Genomic DNA, 22,344 nt, shown 5'->3' on the forward strand with positions numbered 1-22,344 from the left:
TACTGGCCAGTAGATGGCAGTAGAGACCGTGAAAACTTGCCAAAACAACATTCCAGATAATCCGTGTCTGCTACATTTAAGATGCGTGGAATTTAATAAACGCAAACACAGTAACAACGTCTATAAACCTAGTCTGGGTTCCCGCGGGGTGTAAAAAAGTCTTAAAAAGTCTTAAATTCAGAAACTAAAATTTTAGGCCTTTAAATGTCTTAAAAACACCCACATTTTCATTGCATCGCAGGTCTAAAATTTAATTTACTCAAGTCTTAAAAAATTACATTCGCTCCGTCCAGTCCGAGAAGTGTCTCTAGAACAGAAAAATGAAACGCTTTCCAACGCGTCGTGACGTCAGACGCGTCGCTTCGGAAGCAGCAAGGGGGCAGAGATTGCGGCCACGTCACACTCTGGCTGTTTCACAACCTGAAAAAAGTTCAGCGATCGCCATCTTGAATTTGCGTCGCCTGAACCACAAAAAAGCTTTTAAAAAAAGCAGTAGAACGATTCTCCCATCACCCTGCTGGGAGAAGCTTTTTTTCAGCTACTTTTCAGAGTGACGCCGACCGAGAGAGGACTGATGACTTGGTGGGATATTGATCGAACCGCAACAGCGGGCCAACCCGCACGGAGAAGCCAGCTTTCAGGCATCATCACTGGGCAGACTGAGGCAGGCAGCCGGGGTGATGGAGCAGACCCACTCAGTCCGAAATCTCCCACTTTTTGGATATATGCGAAGTCCCAGTTTGCCCAACGGACTTCAGTTCTGCAGCTTTATCGAGGTGAGAATAATGTAAAAATAAAACGTGACGTTTGCTGAACTGCTGTGAAGGTAATGATCGGCTAACATTAGCGTAGCCTTTTAGCACAGTTGATCTGAGTGAATGCATTAATTTCTAAATGGTTCGGTCTTTTTTATTTTTACCAAATAAAGCTACAGCTTTTTTCAGACACCACAAAAGCTCAACTTTAAATAACTTATTTTTTCGGGCGTTTTTTCTGTCGTTTTTTTTCCTCATTTTTTCCCCTTTTTTTATATACACTCAACAAAAATATAAACGCAACACTTTTGGTTTTGCTCCCATTTTGTATGAGATAAACTCAAAGATCTAAAACTTTTTCCACATACACAATATCACCATTTCCCTCAAATATTCAAATCAAATCAATTTTATTTATATAGCGCCAAATCACAACAAACAGTTGCCCCAAGGCGCTTTATATTGTAAGGCAAGGCCATACAATAATTACAGAAAAACCCCAACGGTCAAAACGACCCCCTGTGAGCAAGCACTTGGCGACAGTGGGAAGGAAAAACTCCCTTTTAACAGGAAGAAACCTCCAGCAGAACCAGGCTCAGGGAGGGGCAGTCTTCTGCTGGGACTGGTTGGGGCTGAGGGAGAGAACCAGGAAAAAGACATGCTGTGGAGGGGAGCAGAGATCAATCACTAATGATTAAATGCAGAGTGGTGCATACAGAGCCAAATGAGAAAGAAACACTCAGAGCATCATGGGAATCCCCCAGCAGTCTAAGTCTGTAGCAGCATAACTAAGGGATGGTTCAGGGTCACCTGATCCAGCCCTAACTATAAGCTTTAGCAAAAAGGAAAGTTTTAAGCCTAATCTTAAAAGTAGAGAGGGTGTCTGTCTCCCTGATCTGAATTGGGAGCTGGTTCCACAGGAGAGGAGCCTGAAAGCTGAAGGCTCTGCCTCCCATTCTACTCTTACAAACCCTAGGAACTACAAGTAAGCCTGCAGTCTGAGAGCGAAGCGCTCTATTGGGGTGATATGGTACTATGAGGTCCCTAAGATAAGATGGGACCTGATTATTCAAAACCTTATAAGTAAGAAGAAGAATTTTAAATTCTATTCTAGAATTAACAGGAAGCCAATGAAGAGAGGCCAATATGGGTGAGATATGCTCTCTCCTTCTAGTCCCCGTTAGTACTCTAGCTGCAGCATTTTGAATTAACTGAAGGCTTTTCAGGGAACTTTTAGGACAACCTGATAATAATGAATTACAATAGTCCAGCCTAGAGGAAATAAATGCATGAATTAGTTTTTCAGCATCACTCTGAGACAAGACCTTTCTAATTTGAGATATTGCGTAAATGCAAAAAAGCAGTCCTACATATTTGTTTAATATGCACTTTGAATGACGTATCCTGATCAAAAATGACTCCAAGATTTCTCACAGTATTACTAGAGGTCAGGGTAATGCCATCCAGAGTAAGGATCTGGTTAGACACCATGTTTCTAAGATTTGTGGGGCCAAGTACAATAACTTCAGTTTTATCTGAGTTTAAAAGCAGGAAATTAGAGGTCATCCATGTCTTTATGTCTGTAAGACAATCCTGCAGTTTAGCTAATTGGTGTGTGTCCTCTGGTTTCATGGATAGATAAAGCTGGGTATCATCTGCGTAACAATGAAAATTTAAGCAATGCCGTCTAATAATACTGCCTAAGGGAAGCATGTATAAAGTGAATAAAATTGGTCCTAGCACAGAACCTTGTGGAACTCCATAATTAACCTTAGTCTGTGAAGAAGATTCCCCATTTACATGAACAAATTGTAATCTATTAGATAAATATGATTCAAACCACCGCAGCGCAGTGCCTATGGCATGCTCTAATCTCTGTAATAAAATTTTATGGTCAACAGTATCAAAAGCAGCACTGAGGTCTAACAGAACAAGCACAGAGATGAGTACACTGTCTGAGGCCATAAGATCATTTGTAACCTTCACTAATGCTGTTTCTATACTATGATGAATTCTAAAACCTGACTGAAACTCTTCAAATAGACCATTCCTCTGCAGATGATCAGTTAGCTGTTTTACAACTACCCTTTCAAGAATTTTTGAGAGAAAAGGAAGGTTGGAGATTGGCCTATAATTAGCTAAGATAGCTGGGTCAAGTGATGGCTTTTTAAGTAATGGTTTAATTACTGCCACCTTAAAAGCCTGTGGTACATAGCCAACTAATAAAGATAGATTGATCATATTTAAGATCAAAGCATTAAATAATGGTAGGGCTTCCTTGAGCAGCCTGGTAGGAATGGGGTCTAATAGACATGTTGATGGTTTGGATGAAGTAACTAATGAAAATAACTCAGACAGAACAATCTGAGAGAAAGAGTCTAACCAAATACCGGCATCACTGAAAGCAGCCAAAGATAACGATACGTCTTTGGGATGGTTATGAGTAATTTTTTCTCTAATAGTTAAAATTTTATTAGCAAAGAAAGTCATGAAGTCATTACTAGTTAAAGTTAAAGGAATACTCGGCTCAACAGAGCTCTGACTCTTTGTCAGCCTGGCTACAGTGCTGAAAAGAAACCTGGGGTTGTTCTTATTTTCTTCAATTAGTGATGAGTAGTAAGATGTCCTAGCTTTACGGAGGGCTTTTTTTTTATAGAGCAACAGACTCTTTTTCCAGGCTAAGTGAAGATCTTCTAAATTAGTGAGACGCCATTTCCTCTCCAACTTATGGGTTATCTGCTTTAAGCTGCGAGTTTGGGAGTTATACCACGGAGTCAGGCACTTCTGATTTAAAGCTCTCTTTTTCAGAGGAGCTACAGCATCCAAAGTTGCCTTCAATGAGGATGTAAAACTATTGACGAGATACTCTATCTCACTTACAGAGTTTAGGTAGCTACTCTGCACTGTGTTGGTATATGGCATTAGAGAACATAAAGAAGGAATCATATCCTTAAACCTAGTTACAGCGCTTTCTGAAAGACTTCTAGTGTAATGAAACTTATTCCCCACTGCTGGGTAGTCCATCAGAGTAAATGTAAATGTTATTAAGAAATGATCAGACAGAAGGGAGTTTTCAGGGAATACTGTTAAGTCTTCAATTTCCATTATTGTTATTATTATTATAAATATTGTTCACAAACCAGTCTAAATCTGTGATAGTGAGCACTTCTCCTTTGCTGAGATAATCCATCCCACCTCACAGGTGTGCCATATCAAGATGCTGATTAGACACCATGATTAGTGCACAGGTGTGCCTTAGACTGCCCACAATAAAAGGCCACTCTGAAAGGTGCAGTTTTGTTTTATTGGGGGGGATACCAGTCAGTATCTGGTGTGACCACCATTTGCCTCATGCAGTGCAACACATCTCCTTCGCATAGAGTTGATCAGGTTGTCAATTGTGGCCTGTGGAATGTTGGTCCATTCCTCTTCAATGGCTGTGCGAAGTTGCTGGATATTGGCAGGAACTGGTACACGCTGTCGTATACGCCAGTCTAGAGCATCCCAAACATGCTCAATGGGTGACATGTCCGGTGAGTATGCCGGCCATGCAAGAACTGGCACATTTTCAGCTTCCAAGAATTGTGTACAGATCCTTGCAACATGGGGCCGTGCATTATCCTGCTGCAACATGAGGTGATGTTCTTGGATGTATGGCACAACAATGGGCCTCAGGATCTCGTCACGGTATCTCTGTGCATTCAAAATGCCATCAATAAAATGCACCTGTGTTCTTCGTCCATAACAGACGCCTGCCCATACCATAACCCCACCGCCACCATGGGCCACTCGATCCACAACATTGACATCAGAAAACCGCTCACCCACACGACGCCACACACGCTGTCTGCCATCTGCCCTGGACAGTGTGAACTGGGATTCATCTGTGAAGAGAACACCTCTCCAACGTGCCAAACACTAGTGAATGTGAGCATTTGCCCACTCAAGTCTGTTACGACGACGAACTGGAGTCAGGTCGAGACCCCGATGAGGATGACAAGCATGCAGATGAGCTTCCCTGAGACGGTTTCTGACAGTTTGTGCAGAAATTCTTTGGTTATGCAAACCGATTGTTTCAGCAGCTGTCCGAGTGGCTGGTCTCAGACGATCTTGGAGGTGAACATGCTGGATGTGGAGGTCCTGGGCTGGTGTGGTTACACGTGGTCTGCGGTTGTGAGGCTGGTTGGATGTACTGCCAAATTCTCTGAAATGCCTTTGGAGACAGCTTATGGTAGAGAAATGAACATTCAATACACGAGCAACAGCTCTGGTTGACATTCCTGCTGTCAGCATGCCAATTGCACGCCCCCTCAAATCTTGCAACATCTGTGGCATTGTGCTGTGTGATAAAACCACATTTTTGAGCTGCTTTTAGCGATGGCACCCAAAATAGCATAGAATCCCTCTGACTTTATGGCACCCAAAACGGCATTGAAAGATGAAAAATTAGCACCAACACTCAATGCCGAAGGCGCTGCCATGTTGAAATCAACTCTTTGATGACATCATTTGAACTAGCCAATCAGTGAGGAGGTCAAATCAGGTCAAATAGCACTAGGTGCGTGTTTGCCGTATCCGGCAAAATATCCACTTCATAATATATATATATATATATAAATTCATCATGAGGTTTATGTCACAGAAATCCTACTTTACAATCACACTGCAGTCATTGTTAAATTATTTCCTGTTGCATTTATAATACACATTTGTATTTATTTGGTGTCTTTCTGGTTAAAATGAGATATAAATAATCTACCAGACTTTAAAAAAATGTACAAGTTTCCATGTTATTTGTCTAAAAATAAATGTCCAAGGTTCCTTATGTTAAACAAGAAATTATCTAATCTGAAATAACAGGTTGTTTTAGTTTACAGATGAAAGGTTTCTAAAGAACCATTTATTGATTTATTTAGCTATTTAATTACAAGTGTTCTAAACCTTTTTTTAACATTAATCAGAAATTTTGAGGTAACAAACAACAAAAAAACATTTCCAATGATTTTTCTTCAGAAAACTGCTCTATAAATGAGCAGTCCTGTCACACGTTAATGTTTTGTAGAGATCAGTGGTTTCCACCGATCCATTTTGTAGAGATCAGTGATTTCTGCCACTTGTCTTCCGTGTTTTGGCCCGACGCGTCATTCCTATTGGACAGCGCGAAGGTACGTCACAGCTCAGAGTGTCGAAAGTTGGATTGGATTGAACTTTTGACCCGTTAGCCTGCCGCCAAGCGGCAATGCGTGCTCCTGTCAGAAGTGTCATTTTAGCTCGGTTTTTGACGCGACGCTTCTGACGTGTCTAAAAAGCAACGCGTCTCATTGAAAATAATGCTTTTTAGACCAATTTTTGACGCTTCTGACACATTCAGTGTGAAAGGCCCTTAATACGTTGGTTTGGTATGTCCACTACCGCGTTCCGTACCTTTCAAATTTTCGTCATTTTCGTTTCTGCCAAGCGTATGCCACTGCCGTTAGTCAAGAATCGATAGTGTGGACAACGTATGTTTGTGAAATGGGTAACACAATTGTTGCCCAAAGGTTCATATGTGACTTTGTTGCAATGCATGGAGGTGTCACTCAGGTCCCCCTCAACAAGGAACTTATGGTGTCTGTGGGTGCAGCCCGGTCAAAATACCGACTCTTTCTGGATCAGGAGCGTGTCAGAAAAGACAAGGAAACCCAGGGCCAGAAAAGAAAGCTGACCGAGCAGGCTCTGGAGGACCTGAAGAAGAGGAAGACGAGTCTGGAAAGTGTGTCCGCCTGTCTTTCCAGTGAGGCAGATGCACTCGCTGAAGAGGCGGAGAAGAGAGCTGGCTCAAAGCTGGCTCAGCTGCTTTCGAAGTTGAATGCTCGGAGAAGAGCACACAAAGACAAAGTTGCTGAAGTGAAAGCCCTTGAGGCTGAGATTAGCGCAAAAGGAGAGGAGCTGAGATATACGTATGGTTGTATAGCGCCTTTTGAGAATTTAACTTTTTTAGTCCGATAATGGTTTTCAAAGTTATCTGAAAAGATAATCCGATAATGAAAACATTATCTTCGATAATTATCGGTTATCAGGTCAGAACTGTGCCCACCAATGCTGAAGGGCTGGGGCACAGGATAATAAAAATGAACCCATTACATTTCTTAGGAAGTATTACATGGGCCTTTTGGTGTGGTGGGACTCAGGCACACTTATACTAATAATATTTATGATTGTAAAGGATTCAGCTCTCACAACCATTGGAACAAAATGTAGTTTTGGGGTGTCATCGTAATTCAGTCACACCATGGTAATAAATCAATCCCTGCATGATCTAGTAGTTTTTGAGAAACCAGTGGAAATGTAAAACAAAAACACCCAGCTTTGCAATGTTCTATAGGAAAATGTATTAATTCCATGAGCCACATTGGGCTGAGAAGTTCCCAGTCCTGTTTCCAATTCCCATCTCCCAAACCAACTTATCTGCAAAATGTCATTAAAATCTGTTAAAATGTATTGAGATATTCTTCTGACAAGCAATCAGAGAGGCAGACAAACAAATGGAAATGAAAACATATTCTACTTGGTAGAGAAGTAAATCCTATACAGGCCCTCAGGCCCACCGGTGCAGGTGCTTGTCCCCAAATTCTGTAGCCAAGAACAGTACTCATTTACAGCTGAGTGCACTGAGACAATGCAGAAGGTGTCTTGTCCAAATACACAGACAGGTAGCGTAACTGGGAATCTAACCCGGGTCTAAATATTGGTAGCACAGCCTCCACCCTGCTTGGCAGATGTGATAAAAGGGGCGAGAAAAGTTTTGACTTTTTGCTTCCTTCCACAACTCCTACCTGTGACTGGAAGTATGTTTCTTGTGGCGTTGATAAGATGTCTGCAGAGGCGATGTCCAAATGCAGGAGAATCTGTCGGAATGAAGGTCGATTTCTTGGTTTGCTGTTCCTGTGAACAGTTTAAACAAATGTCAACAGTCCAGAAATTGCTCTCCGACTGCTAATATCTGTCATTTTGTTGTGTGTCCCATCTCATTCCTCACCAGCACTGCCTCAGGAGCAATTTGAAGCTGTCTGGGCAGCTATCAGGCACCGGCAGCTGCAAGCTGTTATTGCCCACTCCCCAGATGATAGCTGAGGAGTCCACATCCTTATAGGGTACCTCTCCTGTCAACATCTCCCACAGCACCACGCCAAATGACCTGCAGACAGCACATTTCCCTTAAGACACACTGATAAAGACGTAACGACAGCACTTATAAACCGGTCCTGTTATACTGTGCATCATTTCTGAATGGTAACAAACAGAAGGCAGTAGGTTCAGTCACTGGGCACAGATGAAAGTGAATACAAGGTTGAATGAAAAACACAGCTTTTTTTACAAGACCAAATGAAAGCTCCCGCTCTCTTTTTCTCTCTCAGTCACACTGGTTCTGTCACTCAGTCTCACAAGGTAAGCCTGCTTTATTTTAAACGAGACCTCATTTCTCCAGTGAAATATGGGATCTCCCTGTTTTCTTCCCTTCCCCCGACCGTGTTTCTATTATTGTTATATTAAATACAAATGAGTTGCAGAAAAGAGCGGGTAGAGCACCATTTTCATGGCTGAACTGCCTCTCTGGCTTATAGAACAAGCAGGAGCTTAGATGGGGACTGTTGGAACATACTTCACGGAAGTCTAAAACGAGCAGTTTCAGGTTTAAACTTTGTAGGGTAATTTCTACATGAACAGACAATGAATTGCGGGGCTTTGAGGATGATTATCATGAAGTCCCTGAGCCACATTTCACTGAACAAAAAAACGTTAATTTTGCACGATAAGATCTCTTTAACTTTTTCTGGATTTGCTATGATGCTTGATACATATTGTATTACTACAAATAGACAGTTGTCTTTCAGGTAAAAAACAAAATACATAAAAGACTTTGATGCTGAAGCTTTTTGTTGTAATTAAGTTAAGAATCACAAACATAGTACTTCGAATAGAAAAAAATATGAGACTGTCACAATTTGGTGATATGTATGTTTGTATGTATGTTTGGCTATTGTTGATGTTTTTACAGTTTATGTGCACAATGATAACACAATCACAACTTTTACTGAAATATCAAATGCCTTATCTCACTAAAGTTCAGTGTTTTGTTGATGAGCTCCTTTGTTGTTTATATGGGGACTAAAACAGCAGCCTTCAGGGAAGGTAACTATGGAAAGTCTGTTGTTGGCAATTCCTTGGGTAGTCATGGCGACCAACATATATCCCAGGTGTACTCAGCATCTATTTTTTTTCTCTGTCACCTTTACATTCTCTAAGCAGATTGTATTTTTGTCAGGTTGGTGAAAATAACATTAAGAATGTAACTTTCACAAAGCTCTGAAAAGGTTTTCCTAGTTTTAATGAGAAATTGTTAAATTTTGGGGACCATTCACAAAAATAAATGAAGAGGAAAAAAAAAAAAAATATATATATATATATATATATTTTTTTATATATATTATTATATATTATATATATATTATATATATATATACACACACTAGCTGGAGTACCCGGCACTGCCTGGGTTACTCTGTTTTAGACATAAGCCAAATGCCAATCATTTTAATCAAAACAATTTCCCAACATTTGTTTTTGTAATGCTGATGTCATAAATATAATAGTTAATGGGCTAAAGTCTGTCCAGCAGAACTATAAGAGGTGGACTCCCCAAAGTAAGTGGAAATACTTGGTTAAAAGACAAACACATTTGAAGTCCTTCATGCAGACTTTGTTTTGCAATCAAATTTATAACAAAATTACACACAAAAGGTAGGTAACAGTAAATGTAAATATCAATGAATCAAAACTGAGGTAGTGGTGTATTTCACTGTTTTTACATTACAATTTTACAAACATAAAATGAATGTATACAGACAGGAAGGCAAACTGGGTTGTACAGGACAGTCAGGTGCTTAACAGTTGAGAACATAAAGTAGCTGAAGAAAGGGATTAAATAAACAGAGATGGCCAACACATATACAGGGCTGGAAATTTGAATCTGCCTGGTCATACCCACAGCCAGCTATTTTGGAGGTAATTTTCAGTTCACCTTTTTAAAAAATGGTACCAGTTTGTTTCCCATGTCACGAGGATTCAGAATATATATAGTTTTTAGGGCTACATATTATAGTTTGGGAGTTTATCGCACATGGTACAACACTGTATGGTCTAACATAAATGGCTATTTTGGGGGTAATTTTCAGTTCAACTTTTTAAAAAATGGTATCAGTTTGTTCCCCATGTCATGAGGATATGCATATATATATATATACACACACACACACACACACACACACACACACACACACACACACACACACACACACACACACACACACACACACACACACACACACACACACACACACATAAAGGGCTACGTCTGTCTGTCTGTCCGGAATAAACTCCCAACCTATAATATGTAGCCCTAAAAACTATATATATTCTGAATCCTCATAATATATCATGAATCAAACATTTTTTGACTGTTTTTAAACCTATAAGTGTTCCCTGTGGGTTTAAATTAATGATCTTTAAAGTGTCGGTTCAGGCACAAAGCTTCCACATTTAAGATAAAACAATAAGCAACTTTGGTATGAAAAGTATTTAGTATGCATTTTACCAAAATGATACTCTCATGAAATGTGTTACATTTCTGTGATGGTATCGTGAAATTCTTTTCTGATGGCATCACAAAATTTGTGGTGACAGGGGTATGGGGGTTATGATTGGGGGTTGTGATAATTGGCAAAGTTTCTGGGGAAAACCTGGTCTTGTTAGGAGAGACGGCATCCATCCCACTTTGGATGGAGCAGCTCTCATCTCTAGAAATCTGGCCAATTTTATTAAATCCTCCAAATCGTGACTATCCAGGGTTGGGACCAGGAAGCAGAGTTGTAGTCTTACACATCTCTCTGCAGCTTCTCTCCCCCTGCCATCCCCTCATTACCCCATCCCCGTAGAGACGGTGCCTGCTCCCAGACTACCAATAACCAGTAAAAATCTATTTAAGCATAAAAATTCAAAAAGAAAAAATAATATAGCACCTTCAACTGCACCACAGACTAAAACAGTTAAATGTGGTCTATTAAACATTAGGTCTCTCTCTTCTAAGTCCCTGTTAGTAAATGATATAATAACTGATCAACATATTGATTTATTCTGCCTTACAGAAACCTGGTTACAGCAGGATGATTAGTTTAAATGAGTCAACACCCCCGAGTCACACTAACTGTCAGAATGCTCGTAGCACGGGCCGAGGCTGAGGATTAGCAGCAATCTTCCACTCCAGCTTATTAATTAATCAAAGACCCAGACAGAGCTTTAATTCATTTGAAAGCTTGACTCTTAGTCTTGTCCATCCAAATTGGAAGTCTCAAAAACCAGTTTTATTTGTTATTATCTATCGTCCACCTGGTCGTTACTGTGAGTTTCTCTGTGAATTTTCAGACCATTTGTCTGACTTAGTGCTTAGCTCAGATAAGATAATTATAGTGGGTGATTTTAACATCCACATAGATGCTGAGAATGACAGCCTCAACACTGCATTTAATCTATTATTAGATTCAGTTGGCTTTGCTCAAAATGTAAATGAGCCCACCCACCATTTTAACCACACTTTAGATCTTGTTCTGACATATGGCATAGAAATTGAAGACTTAACAGTATTCCCTGAAAACCCCCTGTTGTCTGATCATTTCTTAATAACATTTACATTTACGTTAATGAACTACCCAGCAGTGGGGAATAAGTTTCATTACAGTAGAAGTCTTTCTGAAAGCGCTGTAGCTAGGTTTAAGGATATGATTCCTTCTTTGTTATGTTCTTCAATGCCATATACCAACACAGTGCAGAGTAGCTACCTAAACTCTGTGAGTGAGATAGATTATCTCATCAGTAGCTTTATATCCTCATTGAGCACAACTTTGGATGCTGTAGCTCCTCTGAAAAAGAGAGCCTTAAATCAGAAGTGCCTGACTCCGTGGTATAACTCACAAACTCGCAGCTTAAAGCAGATAACCCGTAAGCTGGAGAGGAAATGGCGTCTCACTAATTTAGAAGATCTTCATTTAGCCTGGAAAAAGAGTCTGTTGCTCTATAAAAAAAGCCCTCCATAAAGCTAGGACATCTTACTATTCATCTTTCTTTGCTAATAAAATTTTAACTATTAGAGAAAAAATTATTCATAACCATCCCAAAGACATATCTTTATGTTCGGCTGCCTTCAGTAATGCTGGTATTTGGCTAGACTCTTTCTCTCCGATTGTTCTGTCTGAGTTATTTTCATTAGTTACTTCCTCCAAACCATCAACATGTCTATTAGACCCCATTCCTACCAGGCTGCTCAAGGAAGCCCTACCATTAGTTAATGCTTCAATCTTAAATATGATCAATCTATCTTTATTAGTTGGCTATGTACGACAGGCTTTTAAGGTGGCAGTAATTAAACCATTACTTAAAAAGCCATCACTTGACCCAGCTATCTTAGATAATTATAGGCCAATCTCCAACCTTCCTTTTCTCTCAAAAATTCTTGAAAGGGTAGTTGTAAAACAGCTAACTGATCATCTGCAGAGGAATGGTCTATTTGAAGAGTTTCAGTCAGGTTTCAGAATTCATCATAGTACAGAAACAGCATTAGTGAAGGTTACAAATGATCTTCTTATGGCCTCAGACAGTGGACTCATCTCTGTGCCTGTCCTGTTAGACCTCAGTGCAGCTTTTGATACTGTTGACCATAAAATTTTATTACAGAGATTAGAGCATGCCATAGGTATTAAAGGCACTGCGCTGCAGTGGTTTGAATCATATTTATCTAATAGATTACAATTTGTTCATGTAAATGGGGAGTCTTCTTCACAGACTAAGGTTAATTATGGAGTTCCATAAGGTTCTGTGCTAGGACCAATTTTATTCACTTTATACATGCTTCCATTAGGCAATGTTATTAGAAAGCATTGCTTAAATTTTCATTGTTACGCAGATGATACCCAGCTTTAGCTATCTATGAAGCCAGAGGACAAACACCAATTAGTTAAACTGCAGGAATGTCTTTCAGACATAAAGACATGGATGACCTCTAATTTCCTGCTTTTAAATTCATATAAAACTGAAGTTACTGTACTTGGCCCCACAAATCTTAGAAACGTGGTGTCTAACCAGAGCCTTACTCTGGATGGCATTACCCTGACCTCCAGTAATACTGTGAGAAATCTTGGAGTCATTTTTGATCAGGATATGTCCTTCAATGCGTATATTAAGCAAATATGTAGGACTGCTTTTTTGCATTTGCGCAATATCTCTAAAATGAGAAAGGTCTTGTCTCAGAGTGATGCCAAAAAGCTAATTCATGCATTTATTTCTTCTAGGCTGGACTACTGTAATTCATTATTATCAGGTTGTCCTAAACGTTCCCTGAAAAGCCTTCAGTTAATTCAAAATGCTGCAGCTAGAGTGCTGACAGGGACTAGAAAGAGAGAGCATATTTCACCCATATTGGCCTCTCTTCATTGGCTCCGTTAATTCCAGAATAGAATTTAAAATTCTTCTTCTTACTTATAAAGTTTTGAATAATCAGGTCCCATCTTATCTTAGGGACCTCTTAGTACCATATCACCCCAATAGAGCGCTTCGCTCTCAGACTGCAGGCTTACTTGTAGTTCCTAGGGTTTGTAAGAGTAGAATGGGAGGCAGAACCTTCAGCTTTCAGGCTCCTCTCCTCTGGAACCAGCTCCCAATTCGGATTAGGGAGACAGACACCCTCTCTGCTTTTAAGATTAAGCTTAAAACTTTCCTTTTTGAAAAAGCTTATAGTTAGGGCTGGATCAGGTGACCCTGAACCATCCCTTAGTTATGCTGCTATAGACTTAGACTGCTGGGGGGTTTCCCTTGATGCACCCAGTGTTTCTTTTTATTCACCTCTTTTTGCTCTGTATGCACCACTCTGTTTTTACTCATTAGTGATTGATCTCTGCTCTCTTCCACAGCATGTCTTTTTCCTGATTGTCTCCCCTCAGCCCCAACCAGTCCCAGCAGAAGACTGCCCCTCCCTGAGCCTGGTTCTGCTGGAGGTTTCTTCCTGTTAAAAGGGAGTTTTTCTTTCCCACTGTCGCCAAGTGCTTGCTCATAGGGGGTCGTTTTAACCGTTGGGGTTTTTCTGTAATTATTGTATGGCTTTTGCCTTACAATATAAAGCGCCTTGGGGCAACTGTTTGTTGTGATTTGGCGCTATATAAATAAAATTGATTTGATTTGATTAAGGGTAGGGGTAAAAATAGTGAACTAAACTTGACTGCGTCACAAAAATGTGACACGTTGTGACGGCATCACGGAAAAAAATTGAGACTGGGCTGGGATGTACTGTTGCCATTATTTTTCCTTGGCGCTATTTAAAAACAACAAACAAAAATTATTTTTATTTCCAGACCACATAAGTGACATCAAAAGAAAAAGGCTCAACGTGAGATTAATCGCAAATAAAAAAAAATGTACGTGTTATAGCTGCTGTAATTGGCAGCGTGGTGGCTTAGTGGTTAGCACTGTTGCCTCACAGCAAGAAGTTCATGAGACTTATTCTCACCTGTGGCCGGTGGTGGGCACAGTTCTACTAACCGCTAATTGGGAAACTAACTTTTTTGTTAGAGGATTAGCTTTTCAGATAACTTTAGAAACCATCAGTGGACCAATTACCTTCTGCTAAATTTGTTCCACTAACTTTCAGTCTGCTAACATTTTTTTGCTGGCGTAGTTAGTAAATCATAACAGTCAAAAACATTTTTAAACCTTAAAATCATAGATGTTAGTAACTTCTGTTGCATGTTTTGCAACAATCAGACTGAAGTGAGGAGCTCAGTCCTCCCCCAGCAGAAGGGGTGGGGCAGCTGCCAGCTGCAACAAAAAAGTGTCCTTTCATTTTCACATACAACAGCACAGACAGGGGGCAGGAGACATCAAACGCAAAACACTTTCACTTGTGGTTTAATTTATAAACCAAACTAATTCCGGACAGTTTATCGACATTAACGGCAACTCTGTCATATTTACAAAGTGAAAATATCGCACATGATCTTTTAAAGTAATGCACTAATTCTGAAGGTTTGAGCGTTAACAGACACACACGCCAAAAGGCATTATGGAAAATCAGTCTCATCTCAATCACTGGTTGGTTGGTTTATTTATTGGTAAAAACCAGCACACAAGTTGCTGAAAGATGTGTGCTGGTTTTTACAAATTTTGTGTATTTGTAACTGTCATTTTTTTTTTTTTTTTTTTCAAAACTGAAAATTCTGTTTGTGAAATGTGATTCAGCACAATGAATAGTGGCAATGATCACACGTTGGCCGCTATTCACACTCCCATTCAGTAGATGGCAGTGTTCTATGCATTTTGATGGGAGGGGGGTGATTGAGATAAGCTTTGTAAAAATGACGGAGTTGCCATTAATGTCGATAAACTGTCAGGAATTAGTTTTATTTATAAGTGAAACCATGAGTGAAAAGTGCTTTGCATTGTCTCATGTCTCCTGCCCACTGTCTGTGTTGTTGTATGTGGAAACACTTTTTTGGCAGCGGCAGGCACAGTGCATAAAGGCAGAAGCTCTGGCTTGTTGTTCATTTGTGATTTGTGTTCGTCTTTGATTTCATTTGATTTGTGTTCGCCTTGATATTCAGAATCCTTGGCGGTGCTTAAACTCAAAACTGGTTTATCAGTAGCCAACAGTGTACTGAGTTAATGCTAAAAGTTAGCATTTAGCAGTTAGCTGTAACTTCTGCTAAAATCTTTTGTGGTTTATCAGTTTAGTGCTATAAAAGTAAATTTTTCAGTTAGCGGATTAGTGGTTATTGAAGCTAACTTTTTGGTTAGCTGTGCCCACCACTGACTGCGGCCTTTCTGTGTGGAGTTTGGATGTTCTCCCAGTGTTTGCGTGGGTTTCCCACGGGTGCTCCGGTTTCTTCCACATGCAAAGACATGCAGATTAGGTAGATTGGAAACTTTAAATTGTCCGTATGTGTGTGTGCGGGTGTGAATATGTTTGTTTGTCTATATGTGGCCCTGCGACAAACTGGCGTTCTGTCCAGGATGTACCCCGCTTCACACCCTATTACTGCTGGGACAGGCTTCAGCCCTCTGTGACCCTTAACTGGCATAAGTGGTACAAGAAGACTGAGTGTTAGGTGCTGTAATTAATTAATTTAAATTTAAATCAAAATTAAAACAGCCATTATGTATATGTATGTGTATATATGTATAGTCAATCCAATTGTTATAGTTTACTTCATATGCAGATGATATTATCATATTTTATTATATTCCTTTAATTAATTGATGTTTAAATCTTTGGATCAAGTTGCATTTCCTTATATTTTGTCATTTTGTGTTATGGCACATTTAGCACTCTACATATTTTATTATAATTCTAATAAAATGTCACAGCCTGATAACATAAAAATATATATAGCACCTTTTCCATATTCTCTCCTTTCTTACGCAGTATAGTTTACTTGTGAGTGATTTGCATAAATTCATACAAAACTGTAGCATATGCATCATGCTTCAGTTACTCCCTCCATGAAAAGCTTTTTAATCCTATTTTCACTTCTCTGCTAATGCACTGCTGGCCCACGGCCAAACCATCCACAGGCTGGGAAGGTTATTCCAGTCTCTCCTGAGCACTGCAGCATCTGGCAAATCAATTATTAAATTAGTCAGCGCTCCTTTCAGGACGGGGTGGATGACTGATGTAGGGATGGTGTGTGTGTGTGTGTGTGTGTGTGTGTGTGTGTGTGTGAGAGAGAGAGAGAGAGAAGCTTAAGGGGTGGAGATCAGGGTTTAGCATAGGGCAGCCCATCAGATGCTTAGAGGGCCTATAGAATTTCCTGTAATGAGATATTGTGTATAATACAGAATAGATTTTCTGGAAATAGGATCGTGTGCTCCATACTGTAGTAGACTCTAAGTAACAAGATTTGGCGCTGGTTCATGACAGATTAGGGAAATCATAAGGAAAGACTGAAGATGAGCACAAATACAAAAAGGACAGTTTAAAACGGTTACCACATTTACCAAATATCAACCTTCTCTGACACAGGCTCGTTGCGGATCACTTCAGGAGCCATCCAGGCCACCGTCCCGGCGAAGGACATCTTGGTGCTCTTGTCACTGAGCTCTTTCGATGTCCCGAAATCAGATATCTTCACTGCATCATCATAGGTGATCAGCATGCTGCAATGAAGTGAGCGACACATTTCAAGGTTATGTGTGCAGGTCTGAGCTCAACCATCACTGTGTCACTCTTATACACTGGTGTTTTGTGTATAAATGTCGTTTTTGAAGGGTTTTTTTTTTATTGTTATGTTCGCAAAAGGCTAACTTTGAAATTTTCCAGTGCTGATTTTAAAAAAGCACCATGACCTTTGTAGCATGTTTGCACATGAAATTAACAATTTAATTAAAAATGACACAATTATATCTGCTGTAATTTTCAAAAGGTATCCACTGCTTTGAGATTAAAACTAATACACAGAACTGTCTCAAACCCATTTATTCTTTCACTCATTCATTTTCTGCCACTTATCTGGGTCACGGTGGCACTAGACCAAGCAGCTCAGACCACACTTCCCTATCCTTAGCCAACTTCTCTAACACTTGCTGGGGGATTCTGAGGTGCTCCGATGACAGCTGGAATGTATACAGTGCATCCTGAAAGTATTCCCAGTGCTTCACATTTTCCACATTTTTTTATGTGACAGCCTTATTCCAACATGGAAGAAATTCATTTTTTTTCCTTCAAAATTCTACACACAATACCCCACAATGACAACGTGAAAAGGTTTTTTTTTTTTCTTGAGATTTTTGCAAATTTATTAAAGATTAAAAATCTAAGGTATCACAAGTACATAAGTATTCACAACCTTTGCCATGAATCTCAAAATTGAGCTCAGGTGCATCCTGTTTCCACTGACCCTCCTTGAGATGTTTTTACAGCTCAACTGGAGTCCACCTGGGTTAAATTCAGTTGACTGGACATGATTTGGAAAGGCACACACCTGTTTACATATAAGGTCCCACAGTTGACAGTGCATGTCAGAGCACAAACCAAGCATGAAGTCAAAGGAATTGTCTGTAGATCTCCGAGACAGGATTGTCTCCAGGCACAAATCTGGGGAAGGATACAGAAACATTCCTTTTGCTTTGAAGGTCCCAGTGACAGGGTGGCCAGCTCTTCCTGGAGCTAGCTGTCCGTCTAAACTCAGTGATCGGAGAGAAGGGCTTTAGTCAGGGAGGTGACCAAAAACCTGATGGTCACTCTGTCAGAGCTCCAGCATTCCTCTTCAGAGAGAGGAGAACCTTCCAGAAGGACAACCATCTCTGCAACAATACACCAATCAGGCCTGTGTGGTAGAGTGACCAGACAGAAGCCACTCCTTAGTAAAAGGCACATGGCAGCCCACCTGGAATTTGCCAAAAGGCACCTGAAGGACTCTCAGACCATAAGAAACAAAATTCTCTGGTCTGAAGAGGCAAAAATTTAGCTCTTTTGCATGAAAACCAGGCATCATGTTTGGCGGAAACCAAGCACCATCCCTACAGTGAAGCATGGTGGTGGCAGCATCATGCTGTGGGGATGTTTTTCAGTGGCAGGAACTGGGAGTGGACTGTGTGTCCTGGACCTTCCCCAGGGTCTCCTCCTAGTTGGACGTGCCGGGAAGACCTTCCAAGGGAGATGACCAGGGCACATCCTCACCAGGTGCTCTACACCATCCGAGCTGGCTCCTTTCGATACAAAGAAGCAGCTGCCCTACTCGGAGTCCCTGCCTGATATTCGAGGATCTTCTCACCCTCCTTCAAGCCAGTTATTAACAAGACATATTCTGTGGTCAAAACAAGATCCTTTGCAGGATTCTACATGTAACACCTTATTGCTTCACTCATTTAGCAATCCGGTCCCCTGAGCTATTCAGCATGATGTCAAGGTAAACTTCTCTTCTGGGCTGTGAGGAGTCACGATGTGGACATTCACCATGTTTGTCAAATTTGTTCTGTATGGTGTTACACTTCACTCTGAAGTTGAACCCTAACCTTAACTTTGAACATACAGTAGTAAAATAAGGATATACTTTCTATAGAAAGAGAATTCATTGTGTTGCTGTGTGTCAAAGGTTCACATAATATGGGCCTGACAAAGCGTTATTTCCTATGATTATCAGGGTACATACAGGATTAATGGTGTCAGTCAGTGAGTCAGTGGTTCTGCAAAATGTCAGCAAGGAACTTCATAAAAACTACTTAGATAATCAACAATGAACCTCCTATTTTGGGCCATGTTAACATGCAGAATAACCACAGCATAAAATAAAAACAGACAAGTCCTATCAAGTGGTTTGTGAAGCCTTGTTGCTAACTGAAGAGTCCTGGTGGCCAGTAGAGGCCACTGTTGCTTGTTTGACACAGGTGAGTGAGAATGTGCTACAATATCAAATGTGACAGAGACAGATGGATGACTTGGACTTTATCACTATAGCCTGTATAGAAACAATATGGACTGTACTTTCTGAACTAGAAGTCTCACAGGAGTATTAATTGCATCAGTCAAAAAAATGATTGATGAAAGAAAAAAAAAAAACATATAAATCTGTTCATTAAGTCACATTTATTATTTTTGCTTTGTGCAAAAAAAAAAAGAAAGAAAGAAAGAAAGAAAAGCAGTCTTTATCTATGTCACAAACTGTGGTAGTAAGCAGAAGCTAACGGGCTAATTAATGGTACTGTACAACCAGCCCAGTCTCACGTTTTTTTCATGCTCCTGTCACGAAATGAGTCAAATTTTTGTGACAGGGTTTTTTAAACTCACTATTATTAACCCTACTCCTTCCCCCAACCCTAACCATAACCACCCCAACCACCCCATTTCACTTTTAATTTACTGCAGCCATCACAGAATGAATTAGAATGAATTCATGCTGCTGTGACGAAAATGAGACGCTTTCCGTCACAATATCACAAACCAGTAGATTAATGTATATTTAGTGCTGCTGAATCACAACTTGCTGTGAGACCTGGTTGTTGTACAACACACAAAGCACTTGAGTGAACTACTCCTTGTTGCCACTGAACAGACGATCACAAGAGAGTACATGTGCAATGTAATTAAACATTTTAAATTTCTTCTGTAAAACATTTGTAAATGACAACAGCTTTAACTTCTTCACGTTTTTCAGTGGTTGGCATCCAGCTTGCTCTGTAAAATGAGAGAAGCAATAAGGTGCCACATGTAGAGTCCAGCACCTCATTGAACTACACTGGAGCAACTTGTCATATAAGTCAGGGGGACTCCAAAACACTTGGTCTTATAGCCTGGAAAAAAGTTCCAGCAGTCAGATTCATTCCAATCTCAGAAATTAAACTCAAAGCAATCGGCACAGCAATAAAACTATTGAAATTTTCCTTTTTAATATAATTACACTACATTCATGGAATCATGTGAGTATAAGTAGCTGTGGACAATGTCATGAAGCATGACACTGTACAACATGTTATAGCTGAGTTTCCCACAGTGAGTACTTAAAGATCTCATTTCTTTCATGCAGTTCCCAAACGTCATAAAGTGAACTGTCCATGGTGCTAATCAGATGAATAGTAATGTGGCATTGTCAGATGAGATGACTGTCACACACACACACACACACACACACACACACACACACACACACACACACACACACACACACACACACACACACACACACACACACACACACACACACACACACACACACACAGAGAGAGAGAGAGATGATCCTACAATTAGTAAAAAGCTTCATAAACTAGGTCAGATCAGGTCTGGGAGCATACGCTGGTGCCACGCATCACCTCATCCACCGCATTACGGAACCACCTTGCATCGTGGAAGACATCACCCTGGCATACAACTGGTCCTTCAGCACCTCTCGAAAGTAGCCATCTATTTTGACTACCCCTTTAAGAAAAAAATGGACTGTATTTCTTTGCATCTGATCCTCTGATATGATTCGATTTTCACCAGTTATAAGTCATGTCACTACTCTTTCAGATGACTACACAATAACTGAGTTACACTGGAGTCACAACACTGTAAATAAAAAACTCACTTGGGTGATTTGAGGTCTCGGTGGATGATCTTGTGGAGGTGAAGATAGTTCATGCCTCCAGCGATGCCCATAGCCCAGTCCATGAGCAGGGATGGGGTGATCTTTCTACCTGCTCTCAGCACCTCGTACAGCTGCCCCTGAGCGCAGTACTCCATGATGATACAGTAACAGGGTGCTTGGGTACAGATACCCCTGAAAAAGGACATAAATACATATAAATATATAAAAACATTTACCCTTTTGGAATATTGCAGGATTTATCATTTAAAATAGTCCTTATTCAAAAAATATTAATAAAAAAAAAATACATGAAGGGCCCTATCTTCTATCCGGAGCAAAGCAGCACCAAGAGCAGTACAAGTGCCATTGATTGTTTCCAAAGCCAATTTAGATGGGTTTGTTGGTCTTAAAATGCACAGTTAGGCATTGTGTTAGTGGAGAATTGCTAACATGAGGCAGCAGAAACTAACTGCACCATAGACCAACAAAAACCTAATCTAAAGTCATGCACAAAATTTTACTGCTACTTATATGGTGTCATTTTGAGACTTCCCCTGCATAGGGGGTTTGCAGCGTGCATGCCCTCTACTTCCACACACAGTGAAACAGAATTGAAAACAATAATTCAATTAAATTAAAGTAAACACTAATGACAGGGCACAATATTGCACATTAGTGCTTCATTGCTTTACCTCAGGCAGGTTTGGCAGCGCCTCTCTGCCCAAGGTGCTATTAGCCTACATTTCCTGAATTCAAACATTTAGTATGTACTTGCCAGATTTTACATTCTGATTTAGTTTTCTGGTCTCTGGGTTGCTATTCCTTCTAGTATTATCTCCTATGTGTTACAGTGAGGAAAATAAGTATTTGAACACCCTGCGATTTTGCAAGTTCTCCCACTTAGAAATCACGGAGGGGTCTGAAATTTTCATCTTAGATGCATGTTCACTGTGAGAGACATAATCTAAAAAACAACAACAACAAAAAAAAAAAACAAATCCAGAAATCATAATGTATGATTTTTTAATAATTTATTTGTATGTTACTGCTGCAAATAAGTATTTGAGCACCTACCAACCAGCAAGAATTCAGGCTCACACAGACCTGTTAATTTTTCTTTAAGAAGCCCTCTTATTCTGCACTCTATACCTGTATTAATTGCACCTATTTGAACTTGTTATCTGTATAAAAGCCACCTATTCCCACACTCAATCAATCACACTCCAACCTGTCCAGCATAACAAAGACCAAAGAGCTGTCTAAGGACACCAGGGACAAACCTGTAGACCTGCACAAGGCTGGGATGGACTACAGGACAACAGGCAAGCAGCTTGGTAGAAGACAACAACTCCATCTATCCATCCATTTTCTTCCGCATTATCCGGAGTCGGGTCGCGGGGGCAGCAGCTCAAGCAAAGCCGCCCAGACCTCCCAATCCACACATACCTCCC

At 40.2% G+C, this 22,344-nt stretch overlaps 1 protein-coding gene across 1 annotated transcript in view; it reads right to left on the reverse strand.

Annotated features, from left to right (window-relative positions):
- The window catches only part of LOC117506630 (mitogen-activated protein kinase kinase kinase 12-like), a 95,008-nt gene that overhangs the window by 43,833 nt on the left and 28,831 nt on the right, over positions 1 to 22,344 (reverse strand). Inside the window, exons 4-7 of the mRNA XM_034166157.1 lie at positions 20,894 to 21,085; positions 16,830 to 16,988; positions 7,774 to 7,932; positions 7,571 to 7,679 (exon numbers count right to left, since the gene is read on the reverse strand). Of these exons, the coding sequence (XP_034022048.1) occupies positions 7,571 to 7,679; positions 7,774 to 7,932; positions 16,830 to 16,988; positions 20,894 to 21,085 (619 nt within the window). The remainder of the gene's footprint in view (positions 1 to 7,570; positions 7,680 to 7,773; positions 7,933 to 16,829; positions 16,989 to 20,893; positions 21,086 to 22,344) is intronic.

The sequence above is a fragment of the Thalassophryne amazonica genome, chromosome 3 (assembly GCF_902500255.1).
Source record: "Thalassophryne amazonica chromosome 3, fThaAma1.1, whole genome shotgun sequence".
NCBI lineage: Eukaryota > Metazoa > Chordata > Actinopteri > Batrachoidiformes > Batrachoididae > Thalassophryne > Thalassophryne amazonica.